Raw genomic sequence first — 18,713 nt, 5'->3', positions numbered from 1 at the left:
GCCTACTGTGGCTGTAGAGACTGATAAAGGGTGGAGATGTTTTGTTGCAGCTGGGGCTGACGAAGGCGTCCGCTTGTGCTGCTGCAGATGCATTGTGGCATTCCTTCTCTCTGCGCTCCTCCCAGCGGTCATTCCTCCTCTGGTCACTGCTATGGATGCAAGACTCGAATGTCCATCTCCAGGCACTGCGGTCGTCTGAAAGGGATTCCAATATGGCGGGATTGATGCTTCCACCTTTCATGTCACATTTGCAGACATCTTTGTAACACAGAGATGGTCTGTCAACTGGCCAGGTGCCTGAAATCAGCTCCCCATAGAGCATATCCTTTGGCATCCTGCCATCTTCCAATCTGTTAAGTACGGAGACATACGTGTCTTAAGAGGCTGCCACAGAGACAAATGGTTGGGCTTTTCCCACCTCACCTGGCTGGATGCCAATTCTTCCTGTGAAGGAGAATGGGGAAGCAAGATCTGTTGGGGAGCTGATGCTGGGAGCGCCCCCATCCTAGACTCAGCTTGTTTATATGCGCAAAGAAAACCATATATCCTAACCATATCAGTGGGGTTGACATGGCTGACGCTGCCTGGCAGTCTGGCAGTATTTTTTTTAATGCTTTATTGAACTTAACACAAATTAACATTGAATCCAAAATAAAATTATTTCTTAAAAAAGGTAAAGGACCCCTGACAGTTAAGGCCAGTCACAAACAACTCTGGGGTTGCGGCGCTCATCTTGCTTTACTGGCCAAGGAAGCCGACATTTGTCCACCGACAGTTTTTCTGGGTCATGTGGCCAGCATGACTAAGCTGCTTCTGGCGAAACCAGAGCAGCGCACGGAAACGCCTTTTACCTATTTATCTACTTGCATTTTGACGTGCTTTCAAACTGCTAGGTTGGCAGGAGCTGGGACCGAGCAACAGGAGCTCATTCTGTCGCAGGGATTCGAACCACTGACCTTCCGATTGGCAAGTCCTAGGCTCAGTGGTTTAGACCACAGCGCCACCCGCGTCCCTAAAAATTATTTCTAGATAACACAAAATTATACAGGTTTGTTATACTTTGTCATCATCTTCTTGAGGTTCCATCGACTTCACGTCAGCTCCATATATTTTAAATTGTTCATTTCCTTATTGCGCCGTTTATCTCAGTTATTGCTACCAATTATCAAGAGGATTATGTTTTCCTATACATATCCAATGTAATGCCAAAGTTATTCAAAAGCTGCCACAGACGTTATGTTACTACAGTACTTCTTAAGATATTTTTTATACATGTCCCATTTTTTAATAAACATTTGATCTGTATGGTCTCTCATTTTCCCTCTTAATTTAGCCGCCTCTGCATATTCCATTAATTTTTGTTGCCACTCCACTTTTGATGGTACCTTCCCTCTTTTCCAGCTGGAGGCTATCAGGATTCTCGCCGCCACAGTGGCACATAAAAATAACTCCCTTGCATTCCTGGGTATATCAGGGCATAAGATTCCCAAAAGGAAAGCCTCTGGTTTTTTAAAAAATGAAACTTTAAACATTCTTTTAAGTTCCGTACAGATTACATCCCAGAACTCACTATTATTATTTTTTGCAAATTGGTGTGGAGCTGGCAGGGCAGTGGCCGTGGTGTGAGTACACCCTTCAAACCAGAGATGGGCACAGTCATGGCTCTCTGCGAGTCCAGCGCTGCTTTGTGAGACTTGCAAAAGCTGCATAGGGCCTGGCAGGGCACACGCTTGTTGAGTTCTTCACCTAGAGCAGGGGTCTGCAACCTTTAAGACAAAAAGAGCCACTTGGACCCGTTTCTGAAGAAAAAAAAACTGGGAGCCGCAAAACCATTGCAACATTTAAAACAAATATAACACTGCATATATTGTTTCTTACCTTAATGTCCGATTTGACAGTGGGCGGGAAGGTGACGTCAGGACAGTGCGTGACTAACGCACGCACCGCCCCCATGCGACGTCACAGCCAGTACAGCGCCCGCCACAGTGGGGAGTGTCGGGGCGAACAATGCGCCTCCTCCCCTCGCTAGTATCCACCCCGGAGCCGCGGCAAAGGTGTAAAAGAGCCACATGCGGCTCCGGAGCTGCGGGTTGCAGACCCCTGACCTAGAGGGTGGCATGAGAAGGGGGCAACAGCTCATGAAGCCCTGTTAACCCTGCGGGCTGGCAGGGTGTTGTCAGGAATGTGCCCCCCCCCACCAAAAAACACAACAGCGCCTGGGGTGAAGGTTCCCCCAGCCCCACCCACGCTAAGCCTCTGGTTCTCTCTGCCATTAAACAATATCATCCAAAATGTTAAATTCCTGTACCTCATGTTACGTTTGCTTCAGGTTGAGCGTTTTCAGGTTGCATCCTGCGGCAACCCGGAAGTACCGGAAAGGGTTACTTCCGGGTTTCGTCGCTCCGCATGCGCAGACAAGCAAAATGACATCACACGCATGCGCAGAAGCAGCAAATCGCGACCCACACACTCACAGACGCGGGTTGCATTCCTTTCAGGTTGTGAATGGGCCTCCGGGACGCATCCCGTTCTCAACCAGAGGTACCACTGTATATGCTAAGGTTACCAGATTTTTTTCAATGAATCTAGGGACACTTTGCAACTTCCTATTAAATAGATCAATTTTGTCAGGGGACTGATTTGTAAATCCGGGGACTGTCCCCGGGAAATGAGGATGTCTGGTAACCTTAGTATATACACATATTCAGCATGTTCCGTTTTTCGTATCATCACCATCCAAGACACCAGGCTGAGCATATATGATATAAACAAACAGTGGGAGGAGAAAAAGGAAGAAGGCCGCTTCAGAGGTAAATATATATATATGGTTGCAAGATGCCCAGCAGTGAGGGGTAGGGGCGGGCAAAGGGGCATTGGGGCTGCCACCCCCACCCACTCAGGGTGTGAGCTGGGGGAGAGGGAGGTGCACAATACCCTCACAGGGGTGCCATCATGCGCTGACTTTGGACCTGCTGGGAAGATACCCTTTTTGAGAGGGTGACAAGAGTAACATCTGAACGTGGGGAATTGGAGTGAGAGATGGGCAGACCCATGACTGAGGCACTTCGAGGGCAGCCTGCATGGGTGGTGTGTGAAGTTGATTAATCAGGTATAAATAAAAAATTGGAATTTACATTGACAGGGCCAGTTTGTGCTATAAACTTAAAAACATATGAAATATGATCCAAGTCAGAAAGAGCAGAAATACCTTCCTTTGTTGCCACCATACATATATAATAGTCTAAGTTGTTGTTGTTGTTGTTGTTAGTGCTTTTTTTCTAAAACAATATTTAGGGGTACTCTCATTTTCCTACTCATATTGAAACACTGTCCCTCAATGAGGCTAAACTTAGATTCATAAAATGTTTAGGCTATGCGTACCCCTGCGTACCCCCAGGAAAAAGCAGTGATTATTATTATGCCGTCCTTTTGAGTATAGATATGCTCAATTACTAAATCACAACCACGTCAACGTATTGGATTTCCCCACATGAATTTCGATAAGGCAACTCTAACTTTCAAGAAGGGGAACCACGAAATAACCTATGCAGCCAGTGAAGTCTTTTCTGATTTTCTTATCTCTGTGCTCTAGCTGTCACCGCCCCCTCCCACGTGGCGCCGCCCGCCCCCTCCAGCATTGTCACAGGAGGCTCCGCCCCTCTCCAGTGACGCACTATAAGAGAGGGGGCGGGGCGTGCGGGGCCTTGTCGTCGCGCTCGCTGGATAGGCCGCGTTCCGACTCGCTTTACGGCCGCCTCGCGCGACGCTCCTCCTTTTCCTTTCCTCGCTAAGATGGCGGCGGCCGGGGTGAGCTCGCGTTTACACCTGGGGGCCCCTCGCAATCCGTTTGCATCCGACTTTGGGGGCAGCATTTGGGCGCCGGGAGTGGGGCACATAGAATAAATGACCCTAGCCAGTTGTTTTGGGGGGGATATTGCTGGGGAGAGGCGGTTGGGGTGGGAGGAGAGGGGCAGGAAGGGCCGAGGTGGGAGTGTCAGGGATACTTTCTTTCCTCCCCTCCCCAATTCTAATGTCATTCGGTTCAGGCTGCCTCACTGGGGTGGCTAGACTGTGTTAGGGAGTCACATGGGGGATTTATGAACCTCGCCGTGGGAAGGCTATTGGTCTATTTAGCTCAGTATTGCTTACACTGACTGGCAGCCGTGGCTCTCCAGCGTTTCAGTCTGGTCTCTCCCAGCCCTAACTGGAGATGCTGGGGCTTGATTTGCATGCAAGGCAGATTCTCTTACACTAAGCTGCGGCCCTTCCCCATAAATTGATGCCCCTGGTGTGTTTGTAAAGGCATTGGTAATGTTTCCATGCTGTTTCTTATTTATGGGGTGCAGGAGTATTAAAGGGACTTGGTGTGTGCTGGAATCATGGTGGGGGCATGTTCTGCATGCCATTGATCCTCTGTGTGTAGGGGCAGTCTACTGCAGAATAGCAGCTGATTTAGAGAGCGAACAAGTAGGATGGGGGCTGTTGGTTTTCTGGCATTTCCTGGGGTCATCCCTGGCTGCTGCTGAGAAATGTAAACTAGTGGGACTCAAACAATCTAAAGAGCAATAGCTCAGTGATTCTTAGCCATGGTGGGGCAGCGAAACCTCCATGTTTAGCAGCAGTCTACGCAGAAGAAGGGAGACTTTGCTTCTGGCTGTCAGGTGATGGGAAAAGAAAGCTGGATTAAATCTATATCTGGTCTGAGGCCTTGAATAGGTGTTTCACAGGAGAGGTGGGCCTGGTGTCTTGTTGCACTTCTGGGGAGCAGTGGGAAATGGCTTGTGAAATGGGAGTGGGGGCTTGTGGGTCGGAAGTCTTGAGTGCAGAGCGGGATACAGGAGAAGGTGGGTAGCCTGCTTGGCGCTGAGTTAAGGGGCGTAGTTCAGGGGTAGAGCATCTTCGCATACAAAAGGTTGCAGGTTCAATCCTCAGCACCTGCAGGTATGGCTGGGAAAGACCCCTGGATAAGATCCTGGGGATTAGCTGCCAGTCAGTGTAGCAGAGTTAGATAGAGCAGTAACTTGAGTTTATAAGGCTGCTTCCTGTATAGTTGGAGTAGGTTTTTGTGAGCGGGAGACGAGGCTGATGGAAAAGCAGGCTGCAGTGCAACCTTTTGGAGACCCTGGAGGCTGCTCATTGGTGGGTGTGGCTCTGTGATGGAGTGAGTGTCTAGGAAGTCGTTTATATGGGCAGTGGGGAGGGTGCATACAAGAATAGAAGGCTGCTGAGGTTTCTAGTTCATAGTGATGAGATAGCATTATGCTGCGGGTGTGGTAAGCTCAAGATTTCCTACAGTACTGCAGTGTCAGAGTTGCAGTGACTCAAGGCAGGAAATGATGAGGTATGATGGCAGTGTAGGATACTACAACCGTAAGATCTCGTACGGTCAACTGTAAGCCATTAAATCTCTGGTTCTAAAATAGCACCACTTGAAAATATATTTGGGGGGGGGGCGTTTCCAGAGAGCAGAAGCTAGGAATCTTCTCTTGCATATCAAAGCTCTGTTCTGCATTGTGTCTTACACTGATCCTTTCTTTTGCAGACTCTTTACACCTACCCCGAGAACTGGAGGGCGTTCAAAGCCCTCATAGCTGCCCAGTACAGTGGCGCCAAGATCAAGGTCCTCTCCACCCCACCACAGTTCCACTTTGGGCAGACCAACAAGACCCCAGAGTTCCTGAAGAAATTCCCAGCTGGGAAGGTGAGTGACTGGCCCCACTTGGGCTGATGTCTTCCAGCTGCCTCTCCTTGCTGAGAGTCAGTGAAAGGGGAGCTGCCTGCGAGCCTGCTGGGGTCACCTTGGCTTGTTCCCAGTTTGCCAGGAGGTGACTGTGCATAGTGGCAAAGGTATTCTAGATATGCCTGGTAAAAACATCAGCATCTCTACATCAGAACTGCCTCCACAGTCAGAGACAGCAATGCTTCTGAATGCCAGTCGCAGGAAACCACAGGAGGGGAGAGGGCTCTTGTACTCAGGAACTGCTTGTGGGCTTCCCGTAAGAGGCATCTGGTTGTACATTATAAGAACAGGATGCTGGGCCTTTGTTATGTTCTTAATATGTATATTCTGCAAATAAGTTGGCAAAAGTTACTACAAATTACTGTAAGCCTGAGAAACACACTGTGTCCTGTGGGCAGGCAGGAGAGGGAGGAAGGACAATGCTCTCTCCATCCCTCCTCACTTGGTCTGCAGGGAATTCCTCCTTAGGTATGACAACTCGGCAAGTGTAGCATTTATATAATGTATTGGCCTGAATATAAGCAGCACTTCTTTCCAAATTCTGACTGAAAAGTTAAAAGTGCAGCTTATATTCGTGACCATACGATATCGCTGCTGAAACAGCTGCCCATGATGGCCGTTGGGAGTGCAGGACAATGGCGCCCGTCTGCCTCCTCCAAGCCGCCAAATTTTAAAGGTGTGGCTTATATTTGGGTACGGCTTATATTTGGGCCAATATAATAAATACATTTACTACAGTGTTTATATAGTTATGTAGAGAATATTGTTACACCCAAATGTTGGTTTGGCACAGTCCTCAAGAGCTGCCACTCTGTTCTGGGTGAGGAGTCACAATCCTGAAAGTCTCGTGGGGCTGGGAGAAACTGCGTGTTGAAAAGGTTGGGCTGAACTCTCCCAAACATGCTTGTTTTCTTAGATGCAAGGAGTTGTGTTTTTGTAATAGGGAAGTATTCAGCCTCATACCTGCAGCAAGGTAGCCCCACCTCTTGACTTCTGGTTACAAACAGGGCCATTTGTACAATCCAGATTTGGTGTTGCCATTGTGCCACTTTTGGAGTGCTGTGCATTGATTTCTACATGCAGTAGTGATGTCAAATTTCAAGCTATAATTTTATGCGTATTTTGCAAGCATCCAAGAGTGGGGTTGAATTGGTCTTGGTAGGGGGGCACTAGCTGGCTTCCTAGCGTTGTGGGTGCTTCAAATGGGACCTTTGCATTTGACCAGCCAGTGGCTTGAGAGAGGCTATTTTTCTTCCATAGGTTCCAGCCTTTGAAGGGGACGATGGATTCTGCGTGTTTGAGAGCAATGCCATTGCACACTACGGTAACCCCAGTCACCTCTGTCTGCTTCTGATAACTTAACAGAAAGTGGGAGCAGGGTTTGTGGGCATTGAACCAAGAATTCCTTGGTTGGGGGCTCCTGTGCAAGGCAGAAGGTTTGAGGTTGGTTGACTGCTAGTGGCAGGTGCAAGGGAACTGTGGGTGGCCTGGGGCAACTGCCAGTTCTTGTTATGCCACCTTCCCTCTCTGTCCTGAGTTTTGCACTTGCTCACTCTTCCAAATTGCCTCACCTGCTTTCTTAAGAACTACAGATGAGATTCTGAATACAGCAGCCTAGAGGCTGTCCTTGAGAGGCCCTTGTGACCCTCCTCTCTTACCCTCCTTCCCCCAGGTCACCCTTTTGCAGACAGGTCAACATCTTTTGTTTGACTTTCGGAAGCTGAGTTTAAAACTCCTCTGGTTTTTTTTGTTTCTGATTTACTTTATCCTGGCTATTAAAGTTTCATTTTTTTTATCGCAATTGGTGGTTTTAGTCTTTGCCTTGGGGGAAATGCACAGAAAGGCAGAACAAGAGTCTGATGGATAAGATAGAGGTAGCCATGGGGTGGGGAGACGGGTCTTTGCCCTTGCAGTAACAGTTGCTTTCCTCCTCCAGTCAGTAACGAGGAGCTGCGAGGACCCACCAAGGAGGCAGCTGCCCAGGTCATCCAGTGGGTGAGCTTTGCGGACAGCGACATTGTCCCTCCTGCCAGCACGTGGGTCTTCCCCACGCTGGGCATCATGCATTACAACAAACAGGTGAGTGCCGGGCGTAGGTGAAGCTGCCTGTGCATAGTCAGGCCATTGGTTCACCTGGTGCAGCGTTGGGAAGGCTCTGGCCCTGCAGGTTTTGCTGGACAGCAACTCCCATCATCCCTGGCTAATGGGGCTTCTGGAAACTGGCATCCCAACAGCACCTCAAGGGTCCCTGCAGGTTCCCCTTGCTCTAGTTCTGTGAGGTTTCTGGCCAGTTATTTCCCAGCTATAAGGGTAGTTCTCCTGGACCACACCTACCTTTCCTGTGCCAGGTGTCATATTATGTCAGGCAGCAAAATAGTTCAAGCCACAGCTGCAAAGAAAGTGTCAGATGTGACAAGTAAAAGTACTACATTAGGGAGAAAAAATGCTGAATTCTGACTTCAGAGAGAACCAGCAGCCGACTTAGACTGCGCCCTCGATTCTTCCTTTGCAACCCCAGTTTGCGCTGTCATGTGATTGGCAGGCAGGATGCCCCACCTACCCATCAACATGGGCCACAGAAGGTTGGCTGTGTCTCAACAGGCCCTGTTGATGTATCCATTTCTCTAGCTAGCCCTGATCGAGCCACAACACGTTCTGCAGGCCAGATGGCTTCTTTGAATCCCACAAGTAGCCTGCTGCTATTTCTCCTCCCCTTGTTTACCCTCAGTGGTGGTAAACTGCCCCTGAATCCAGAGGCCCCATTTAGCTGTCGTGCATACTAGCAAGCTAGACTCCTCTGCTTGAGAGGTCTTTTAAACTGGAGGTGCTGTGGATTGAACTCGGGGGTCTTACATGTGCTACGCATGTCCTTAAACACTAGGCAGGTGTTCTTTGTTCGTTTAGAGCTGGAGGGACAGGACAGGCACTTAAAAATAGAAGATGCACTCCCCATCTTATTTCAGAGTTGCATATTTAATTGGTTCATGTTAAATGCACTTTGCAGTGGATTTTTGTATAGCGGGGGTGGCTGTCTATTTTCCTAGGGTTTTTATCCTTTTTGTTGTCTTCTGAGTGGACTATCTCAATATTTTATTCAGGGGTGTTTTGGCTGCAGCAGATTCTGCTGTCCCTTCAGGATTTCTTTCTAAATTGTGCACCCCCCCCCTCTCTCTCCAGGCTACAGAGTATGCCAAGGAGGAAGTGAAGCGGATTCTGGCCCTCCTCGATGCCCATTTGAAGACCAGGACGTTCCTGGTGGGGGAATGCATCACACTGGCTGACATCACGATTGTCTGCACACTTCTCTGGCTTTATAAGCAGGTGAGTTCCTGAGAGCTGGCTGAGGAGCACGGGACAGAAGCACCTGGGCATGGTGGCAAACCTATTTCCTGGCACGGTAAACATACGTGCTCTTTGCTTCTAGTAGGTATTGGGGAGGGGCAGCAAGATTCCACTTCTTTTGCAGTTATATCAAAAATTACTGATTTGGTTATACTATTAGAAATACATAGGCAGATAATTATGAAATTATTGTTTAATAAGTTAACTGTTTATATTTCAACAACTTTTCTGCTGTACTTTATTGGAAGGAGAAAACAAATCATTTCCTTAATAACAATTTTAAATAATTTATTGAACTAAAACAATAACATTATAGCATATGTATCTATGTTTGTTAACTGATGTGGTTAAACAATTTTTTAAAAACTTAGACTGAGTTTTAGCACATATGAAAAACTTAAAACAAATCCTTATTTCCTGATGAATAGCCTTTGGACTATAATGTAACTTAAATAGAAAGCTATCTTTAGAAAGATTTTTCCTCCAAAAGTATTTTTATTTTAAAAATCCAATTTTTTTATTTAAAAAACATTGATTTTTATCCACCCTGGTTTAAAAGTGAAAGTTTCTAACCTTCTTTAAACTGATGGAAATGAAGGGGAAACATGGTATTATCTCCAGTTAGCTGAAGAACTGTCTCACACTAATGTAAGATGGAGCAGGCTTGCTCCCTGTTTCTCCAAAGGGCAGAACTGGAACAGGTTGGTGGAGACAGCAGGGAAGCAGATGTCACCTGCAGGTTTGGGAAAGCTGCAGCAGTGGGACAGAGTCTGCCTCAGGGGGGCTCTCCATTGGAGGTGTTTAAGCTAAGGCTGACGCCACAAATAAGGGATGCTGTAGTTCAGCCTTTCTCAACCTGTGGGTCCCCAGATGTTGTTGGACTACAACTCCCATCACTCCTAGCTAGCAAGGCCAGAGCTCAGGGTGATTGGAGTTGTAGTCCAACAACATCTGGGGACCCACAGGTTGAGAACCGCTGCGTGTAGTTGCATCCTTCATTGAACACAGGGTTGGTGATCTCTGATCCTCCTTGTTGCCATGTGAAGTCAGCGGTTTATTCACATAAGCTGCAAACCATTTGTGTTTAATTCAGAAGTCACTGTCTTATGCAACCTGCTTAGCCCAGACCAAACTGGCGGGGGATGAGCATGTGCCACTCAATCTGGTTCCCCTTGCTGTCTTCAGGTTTTGGAGCCGTCCTTCCGCCAGCCGTACGAAAACGTCAACCGCTGGTTTGTGACCTGCATAAACCAGCCTCAGTTCAAGGCTGTCTTGGGAGAGGTGAAGTTGTGCGAGAAGATGGCACAGTTTGATGGTAAGGGAACTAGAGGCCTCTACTTAAATTCATATTTTGTTTTTGTTTTTTAATGGCTTTAAAGAGTTTGTGAATTGTCCTTGCTAAAAAGTGGTGATTTATAAATTTAAAGAAATGTGCTCTGTGAGAACTGGTGCCCTGTATTGGGCAGTCCTCGCCCTCTCTGGTTCTGTTCCTTGTGCTATAGAAATGAGACACAGGTGCAGAAAGATGACATCTCTCTTCCCTACACCATCTGCCCTCCTGGAAAGTGGGGTGGTTCAGAAACTAAGACCCTCTTTACTCTGCTCCCAAGGAAGGGCATGGTCTGCCTTACTGTGTTTCTCTGCTGGCAGCAACATATGCTTAATCACAAGTGACTGTTCTTAAAAAGCTCACCAGTGTTATCTGCAGATTCAGCTACCTGATCTTAGACGAATCAACCCAGCTTGGCTTCTTAAACCATTAATCCACCTTCCATCCTTATGCTTTTTCAGATCTGCTGACTTGGCACCTCTGCGGCCTTAGGAATTAATGAAATCTGCTTGCTGAAATAGATTAAAATAAGTCTTGAGCAGAGTAGAAAACTAGAAGGTGCTTTTGAAAAACTTGGTGCTGTTTGGCTTGGCAGCCACAAATTTATGACCGGCCTACCCAAAGAAATTGCTTGGAATTAACAACAGAGTTGCCATTTGTACGTACCAATGTGCTGGCTTATTTTTATTTATTTATTTCATAAAAATTTTATAACACTTGATGGCTAAGGAACCCCCCCCCCTCCTCAAAGAGCGGTTCACGAAAATAATAAAGCAATAAAATTATCGGTAAAAACAGTTAGAAACAGCTATTTAAAGCATTTGAAAATTAAAATCTGCAATAAGTGTGAAAAACCAGATACCTAAGCATCTAGGCAGGTTTGCCTAAGCAAAAAGGTACAGTCGTACCTTGAAAGTTGAATGGAATCCATTCAGGAAGTCCAGCTTCCAGAACTGCAGCCAATCGGAAGCTGCGGAAGCCCCATCGGACAGGGGAAGGGTTTGAAGAACATTCAGAAACCAGAACACTCACTTCCAGGTTTTGATCGTTTGGGAGCTGATTTGTTCGGGAGCCAAGACTTCCAAGGTACGACTGTATTTAGCTGTTTTCCGAAAAAAGTACAGCAAAGAAGCCTGACTGGTGTTAATAGGCAGTGAGTTCCAAATTGTGGGTGCAAAATGGGCATTATGTGTCCCCTGTAAGTGTCAGTTTGGCAAATCCAGGTGGCTGAGTGGGCATATATGGGGTAAGGCACTCTCACAGGTAAACGGGTCCCAAGTTGTTCAGGGCTTCATAGACTAATAGTAACACCTTGAACTTGGCCCAGTAGCATATTGGCAATGAGTGCAGGTCTCTTGAGCCCAGGTGCATGCAGACTGGGTCTCACCCCTGTCAGCAATCATGCATTCCAGCTGCAGCTTTTCCAGATCAAGTGTATGGGAAGCCCCACATTGAGCACAATGCAGTAGTCTCTTCTTGGAAGTAAGTAGCTTGGCATGGGTGTGGCCAACCTGTGGCTCTCCAAATGTTGGGACTGCATTTCCCATAATCCCAGATGATTGGCTGGGGTCAACATATGACATTGCCCCCGCCCCCCACACCTTTTTCCTCCTCATTCCCTCTCTGTGCAGCCAAGAAGTTTGCCGAGAACCAGCCCAAGAAGGAGGTTCCCAAGAAGGAGAAGCAGCCCAAGGAGGACAAGAAGTCAGAGAAGAAAGAGGAGAAGAAGCCCGAGCCCGAGGAGGAGATGGACGAGTGCGATGAGGCCTTGGCCTCCGAGCCCAAATCCAAAGACCCCTTTGCTCACCTCCCCAAAAGGTGAGGCCCTGCTCGGGGTGGCGGTGATGGATTGGGAAAGCCTTGGAACGGTCCTCTGTTTCTGGATAGCTGGAAAACGTCCAGGTGCCAGATAGGACTGGGCGATAACTGGTTTTCAATATCGTGATATATCGCCAGCTAAACATTGTGATATTGATATATCATAATATCTGAAATAAGCAAGGAACTATGTAGAGGTGAACAGGACAGTGTCCTGGCAACTGCTACTACTTAAGGGTCTAAAACTGATAAAATGATGGTATTATCAATCATCTCATGGTCACTTTCAGCAGCAGGCAAGCCAAAATGCATCCATATGAGACTTTTGGTTTGGAGCTTGACTACCAAATGGTGGTATTCAGGACAATCCAAAGGATGGTGATGAGTCATAGTGAATACAAACAATTTGGGATTGCCAGACTGCCAGCAAAACTGAAAGTCGTGTTGGGATGCATTTTGGCTTGCCTACTGATGAAACTGAGAGTATAACATTTGATAATGTCATTTATCTGTTTTAGACTCCTATTGCAATGTTTAGCTGGTAAGTTATGATGTTGAAAGCCAGATATCACCTAGCCCTTCCACACATTGTGATTTGTGATATTTTGCCAGCTGAAATATTATGAAACAATTCTCATGATGTGTACTTCAAACCATTTTTGCATGCTATATCGATACATCACCCAACCCTAGTGCCAGAGAATTGTACAAGCTTGGAGGCAGCTTAGCAAATCACTTCTGAGTCCCTTCCACTCTAAAAATCCCAACTTGTGATCATGGGGAAGTCCCAGAGCTGTGCAAGGCACCAGGTCTTCCGTCTCCCAACCACTTGATGTTTTATTTTGCTGTTTTGGAGGCTCCTCAAATTTTCCCGTGCGTTCAAGTGGTTCTGCCTCGGAAATAAGGTCCAGAAGTTTTCTTCTTTAAAAAAAATGTTTATGTGTTCTAGCCAAGCTTTTGTTCCTGGACTGTTCCTAAATCCGGTGATGACCCTTGTTTTATGGGTGATGTCAGAAGACATTCAGGGCTGGCTGCCATTGGCATAGGCCTTCTGTTCAGAATCCACCTCTCCCTCAATTACTTGCAGGGAGTGCCGGGCAGCATCCCAGGGTGTGCAGCCCTTACAGGCTCCCTGTGCGCAGCTTGCATGGAGTGAGATGGGATATGGAAGGTTTTCTGTTGAGGAAGGTTGAGGTGCCCTTTCCTGAATGACCCTCTGCTGCCTCCCAGGTGGTGCAGGCCCCGTTCTACGCATGCAAGCCGTCCCCCAGAACCCTAGCAGGGGGAGAGCAGTGTGCAGGCAAAGACCCCCCCCCCCAAACTCTGCAGGGATGGCTTTCCAAGCCAAAGGGGAGTGTGTAGCTTGCTGCATGCTTCCCTTCTGTTTCAAAGGCTGTGGGTGTGAACCACGTTCCTTATAATGCAGAGGAGAGTTGTGGGCCTTAGGAAAGGATAGTTCAGCTGCAGCAGGCTCTTGAGTTAATAGTAGATGGTTCTGTGGGAGGGATCCTGGCCAGCAATATTTTCAGGTGGTCTACACAGTGGACCTTGTAAAGAAGGGCAAGGTACTGTAGGGCTTGGCAAACGAACTTGCTTCTCTCCTTTGCATGTGGGGCTTGGCCAAGCACAGCAGCTCAAGTTCTATCTGAAAGCAGTAAACGCAACTGGTAGAGCTAGTGGGACAGGCAGCTTATTCCTTTCTCTCCTTTCCAGATAGACAACTTAGGAGATCTCATTCAGGGAGAAAAATTACTGAAATGGACTTACCGCTGCAATATATATACAGTGGTGCCTCGCAAGACAAAAAGAATCCGTTCTGTGATTCTCTTCGTCTAGCAGTTTTTTTCGTCTTGCGAAGCAAGCCCATTGAAGGATTAGCGCTATTAGCGGCTTTTAGCGGCTTATCTGCTGATCGGATCAGCTGATAAGCGGCTTAGCGCTATTAGCGGCTTTTAGTGGCTTATCTGATGATCGGATCAGCTGATAAGCGGCTTAGCGCTATTGGCGGCTTTTAGCGGCTTATTTGATGATCTGATCAGCTGATAAGCGGCTTAGCGCTTTTAGCTGCTTTTAGCGGCTTATCTGCTGATCGGATCAGCTGATAAGCGGCTTAGCGGCTTAGAAAAGGGGAAGGAAAAAAAAACCAGCAGGAACTCACAAGACATTGTCGTCTTGCGAAGCAAGCCCATAGGAGATTCGTTTTGCGAAGCACCTCCAAAACGGAAAACTCTTTCGTCTAGCGAGTTTTCCGTCTTGCGAGGCATTCGTCTTGCGGGGCACCACTGTGTGTGTGTGTGTGTGTGTGTGTGTGTGTGTGTATATGTATATGTATATATGCGCATGCTTCATTTCAGGTGCAAAACCAGTTGAACTGGAGGGCAAGCATATGCTTAGAACTTTGCACAGGATCAGCCCAGGGCAGAACCCTCTCCTGGCCTCTCCACTCTCCCAAGCTTCCCTTGTTTCCCTAGCTGCCCTTGTTAGACACTTAGGAGTCCAGACATGTTCAGAAAGTAAATCCCCCCACAGCAAGTGTTTCTGATTCCCAGTTGCTTAATAGTGGCTTAACAGCGGCTGTAAGAAAATAGCCTGCCCCCTAAAATTACAAGCTTAACTTGCACACTTGCTTAAAATCACATGGGCGCCCTCTCCTGGTTCACCCACTAGGGGGCAGCCCATAGCTGTGCTTTGGCTGTCCCACATCCCATGCCCTGCCACGTGCTAGGGCTGCTTTTGTGCTTTGCCCCAGCCAGGCCGAGCCCACATTCCCTGCTTGGGAGGAAGAAACACTGGGCGGCGGCAAGGAGCCTTGCTTCTTGGGTGGTTCGCCAACCTGGTGCCCTCCAGATGTTTGTGGCCGCAACACCTCTTGTCAGCTGCAGCTCCTGGAATGGCTGGGAGACCGAATAGCTCTGGCAGCAGAGTGTAAAGCGAAAGTGTCAAAACTTTAATGCGTGAAAGAGCAAAACAAGGTGGGATTAGAAAACCAGGTTTGGCTTGGCCCCAGAAGATGGGAAGGGCCGTAGCTCAGAAGCAGAGCACCTGCCTTGAGTGCAGAAGGTCCCAGGATTGGGAGAGACTCCCTGGCTGAAATCCTGGAGAGCTGCTGCCAGTCAGTGTAGACGCTGCTGAGCTAGATGGTCTTGACCGTGTAAGGCTGCCTTCTATGTTCAAATGTATGTTGTTTACCCTCAAGCATCTGGCAGAGGAGGCCTGTCCAGTCTTGGGTTGGGTGGGACAGCCAACTCTCCCCACCCCACCCCCCCATGTAAAACATGTTCCCCTGCCGAGCTGTATTCAGAGCATGGTGTGTTTCTACAAGAGGAATCACACCGCTAATATTGGCCTTGATGCAACACTGCAGCTGTTACCAGCACAAACCATCCTCTGAGCCAATATACTCTTAAACAGTAGCTGACTTGTTTTTGGAAACCCCCCTCCCCTACCCCATGTGTTCTGTATCAGGCATAATTAATAGCGTTCGTCATTCTGAAGGCAGATGGGTCATAATACCACTTGAGTTTTGGTTTGGTTTTTTTCATCCACGCGATCCCTCCCTTCTCCCCGAAAACAGGTTTTTCTAGATTTTCAGCTGGCTTTCCCCCTTTGCAGTGAGTGTGAACTTGGATGTGGGTGGGCTGCGGTTTGGGATCAGCATCTTTGGGAACCAGCCCCACAGTGGGCTTCTACAGAATTTCTGCCTGTTTGGCTAAGAGACCCCTCACCCATGATGAACACACAAAAGTGGATGACTTTCTGGAAAAAGTCGTGGCAAGGAACAAGGGTAGCAGCCACGCCTTCTGGTCTCCCACTTTAGGACAATCACCTTTTCTACAGCAGCTGCTCACCTGTGCCCCTCCCTCTATTCTTCTTGTGCAGAATGATGGATTGACTACTGTTCTCTCTACGCACAATTGCCTTTAGAGACTGGGGCTTTTAATTCCCCTGCCAGGCTGCTTATTGGGATGTCAACTGCATTTTGCATCAGTTAGCTCCTTTATCTCCAGGCTCATTTCAGAGTGCTGCTGCTAACATTTCAGAAGCGCTAAATGCTTTGGGATGGGGTTTGTTTGGAGGCCTGTGGGCCTGCCTGGACCTGGAGGTCTGCCTCAAGAGACCCTGCTGCTGCTTGTCGTTAAGCAAGTCAAGTTGTCAGAGAACCAAAAATGGGGCTTTTTCAGTTGGATGTCCCCTGCCAGCACACACACAGAGGTAGAATTCCCTCCCCTAAAATTCCATTTGGCCCCTTCTTTTGTGGTATCGAAGTAAGCCTTAAAAGCATCGCTTTAATTTAGCAAGAGTAGGTTCGCTCTGTGTGGCAGAGGCTGAGTGGCATCTTCGGGGAAGGGCTGTGGCTCAGTGCCTGAGCATGTGCTCTGCGTGCAGAAGAACCCCCCCAGGGTCAGTCCCTGCCTGCATCTCCAGGTATTGCTGGGGGAGGCCCTTGTCTGAAGCCCTGGAGAGCTGTTGCCACCCAGTGCAGGCAATACTGAGCCAAATGCGCCCCTGGTCCAACCCGACGTAACACAGCTCCCTACGACCCTTTCCTGTCCTCTTCCCTTCAGCTCCTTCGTCATGGACGAGTTCAAGAGGAAGTACTCCAACGAGGACACCCTGACGGTGGCAATACCCCACTTCTGGGAGCATTTTGACAAGGAGGGTTGGTCCATCTGGTATGCAGACTATCGCTTCCCCGAGGAGCTCGCTCAGACCTTCATGAGCTGCAACCTCATCACAGGTAAGCCTGCCGTGACCCCAGTTGCCGCCACCTCCATTGTTTTCTGGGCTGGCGGCTTCTGAGCTGGGCCGGATGGTCAAGTGATCTCTTTGCTCCCTCTTTTCTTTCCTGGCAGGCATGTTCCAGCGCTTAGACAAGCTGCGCAAGAACGCCTTTGCTTCTGTCATCCTCTTTGGCACCAACAACGCCAGCTGCATCTCTGGCATCTGGGTCTTCCGTGGGCAGGAGCTAGCCTTTCCGGTGAGTTTGCGTCTCAGGGAGACCTGTGAGGAACCTGGACCTCTTGGCAGAGCTGAGCTTGACGGCTTCCCATCTATTTCTCTCGCAGGAGGGTCAGGAAAACGCAGCTTTGCCATTAGCCATTCTCACTGCAGCTCCCAACAGGTGGCTCCTCACTGGATCTTTAGTCAGGCCCACCTAGGCTAGATTTATGTTGCTCTCCCACAAGCAAGGAGCCACGATAGATCAATCAAGTGGGCAGCCATGCCAGGAACACTTTACAGCAGCCTTTGCCAACCTGTGCTGGGGGCTGATGGGAGTTGTAGTCCAACAACACCTGGAAAGAAGAAAAAGTGTGAGGCTATGCACACCTTAGCAACAGCCAATTCTGGTTGTCCCTCCACAGCTGACACGGGCCTCTCAGCCACATTGTAGTTTGTGTGGCCATAAGCCGGTGGAACTGCAAATTGCAGCGTGACGACCCTGCAGCATTTTTATTATACGTAAGAAAAGCAGACTACCGTTGCAAACTGACTTCTGATCACAACGGTCAGATCTAATGGAGGATATACTTTGTCAACCTGGTGCCGCCCTGATAGTTTGGACTGCGACTTGCATCAACTTTGACATATGGTTCATACTTGCTGGGGCTGATGGGACTTGTAGTCCAGAAACAACTTGGAGGGCACCAGGTTGGCGGAAGCAGCCTTAATAAGATTCAGTGCCAGTGTTTAAATATTTAAAGGTGATTTTCACTTTGGGCTTCGGCAGCTGAGGCTGAGCTGCCCTTACAGTTAACAAGTGAAGCGGGGAGGGAGGTGGCCCCTTTATTTCTCGCCCCCTCCCCCCCCCCACTGCCCATCCTGACTCTGCTCCCTCCATGTCTCCTTCAGCTGAGCCCCGACTGGCAGGTGGATTACGAATCCTACACTTGGCGGAAGCTGGACCCGGAGAGCGAGGAGTGCAAGACGATGGTGAAGGAGTATTTCATGTGGGAGGGCGAGTTCAAGCATGTCGGCAAAGCCTTCAACCAGGGAAAGATCTTCAAGTGATGCGGCCAGAGAGCTGGTGAGGGGGGCGGGACTGTTCCCAAAACCATGGACCTAAGGAAGGGCGTCGTAGTCTCCGAAGGAGCGGTGAGAGCCCCCGCCACCGTTAGAAACAACTCAGCAGGGAGAGACGTCGTGACATTCAAAGACGCGAATTAAAAACCCGAGTGTGCTAGTAGCTTCAGTGTCCGGTCTGTGCTTGGGGGGGGGGGGCTGTGGAAGGCCTCAGTGCCAGGAGGAGGAGGAGGAGGAGGGGACAACGTTTCCTTTTGTGCTCCTCAATGGGGTTACAAATAGTAGTTTGGCTTACAAGGCAGCCTCTTTCTACACCCCACAGCATGGCCCTTGCCCCTGGCTGCTTCCAGCTCCCCTAGAGTATGCCTGCCAGATAGAGGGGGCCCCTGATTTGTCCTGGGGTGGAGAAAGGTCAGAAACCAGTGAAAATTTCTAGCTTTACTTTTTCTCCATTAGCACAAG

The 18,713-nt window shown here is 48.6% G+C and overlaps 1 protein-coding gene across 1 annotated transcript; it reads left to right on the top strand.

The window, feature by feature from the left end:
• Positions 1–3,635: 3,635 nt before the first annotated feature.
• Positions 3,636–18,414, top strand: EEF1G (eukaryotic translation elongation factor 1 gamma). The gene is made up of 10 exons (XM_083477983.1): positions 3,636–3,807; positions 5,543–5,701; positions 7,001–7,064; positions 7,677–7,819; positions 8,918–9,061; positions 10,268–10,397; positions 12,044–12,230; positions 16,796–16,968; positions 17,084–17,208; positions 18,081–18,414. Exons 1-10 carry the CDS (start codon positions 3,793–3,795, stop codon positions 18,237–18,239), a joined length of 1,299 nt encoding a protein of 432 aa, XP_083334109.1. The 5' UTR covers positions 3,636–3,792; the 3' UTR covers positions 18,240–18,414.
• The last annotated feature ends 299 nt before the right edge of the window (positions 18,415–18,713 follow it).

The sequence above is a fragment of the Podarcis liolepis genome (assembly GCF_965112155.1).
Source record: "Podarcis liolepis genome assembly, chromosome: 15".
NCBI classification, from domain to species: domain Eukaryota; kingdom Metazoa; phylum Chordata; class Lepidosauria; order Squamata; family Lacertidae; genus Podarcis; species Podarcis liolepis.
Note: the sequence above shows the minus strand (reverse complement) of the source record. Positions and strands in the feature narration are given on the sequence as shown.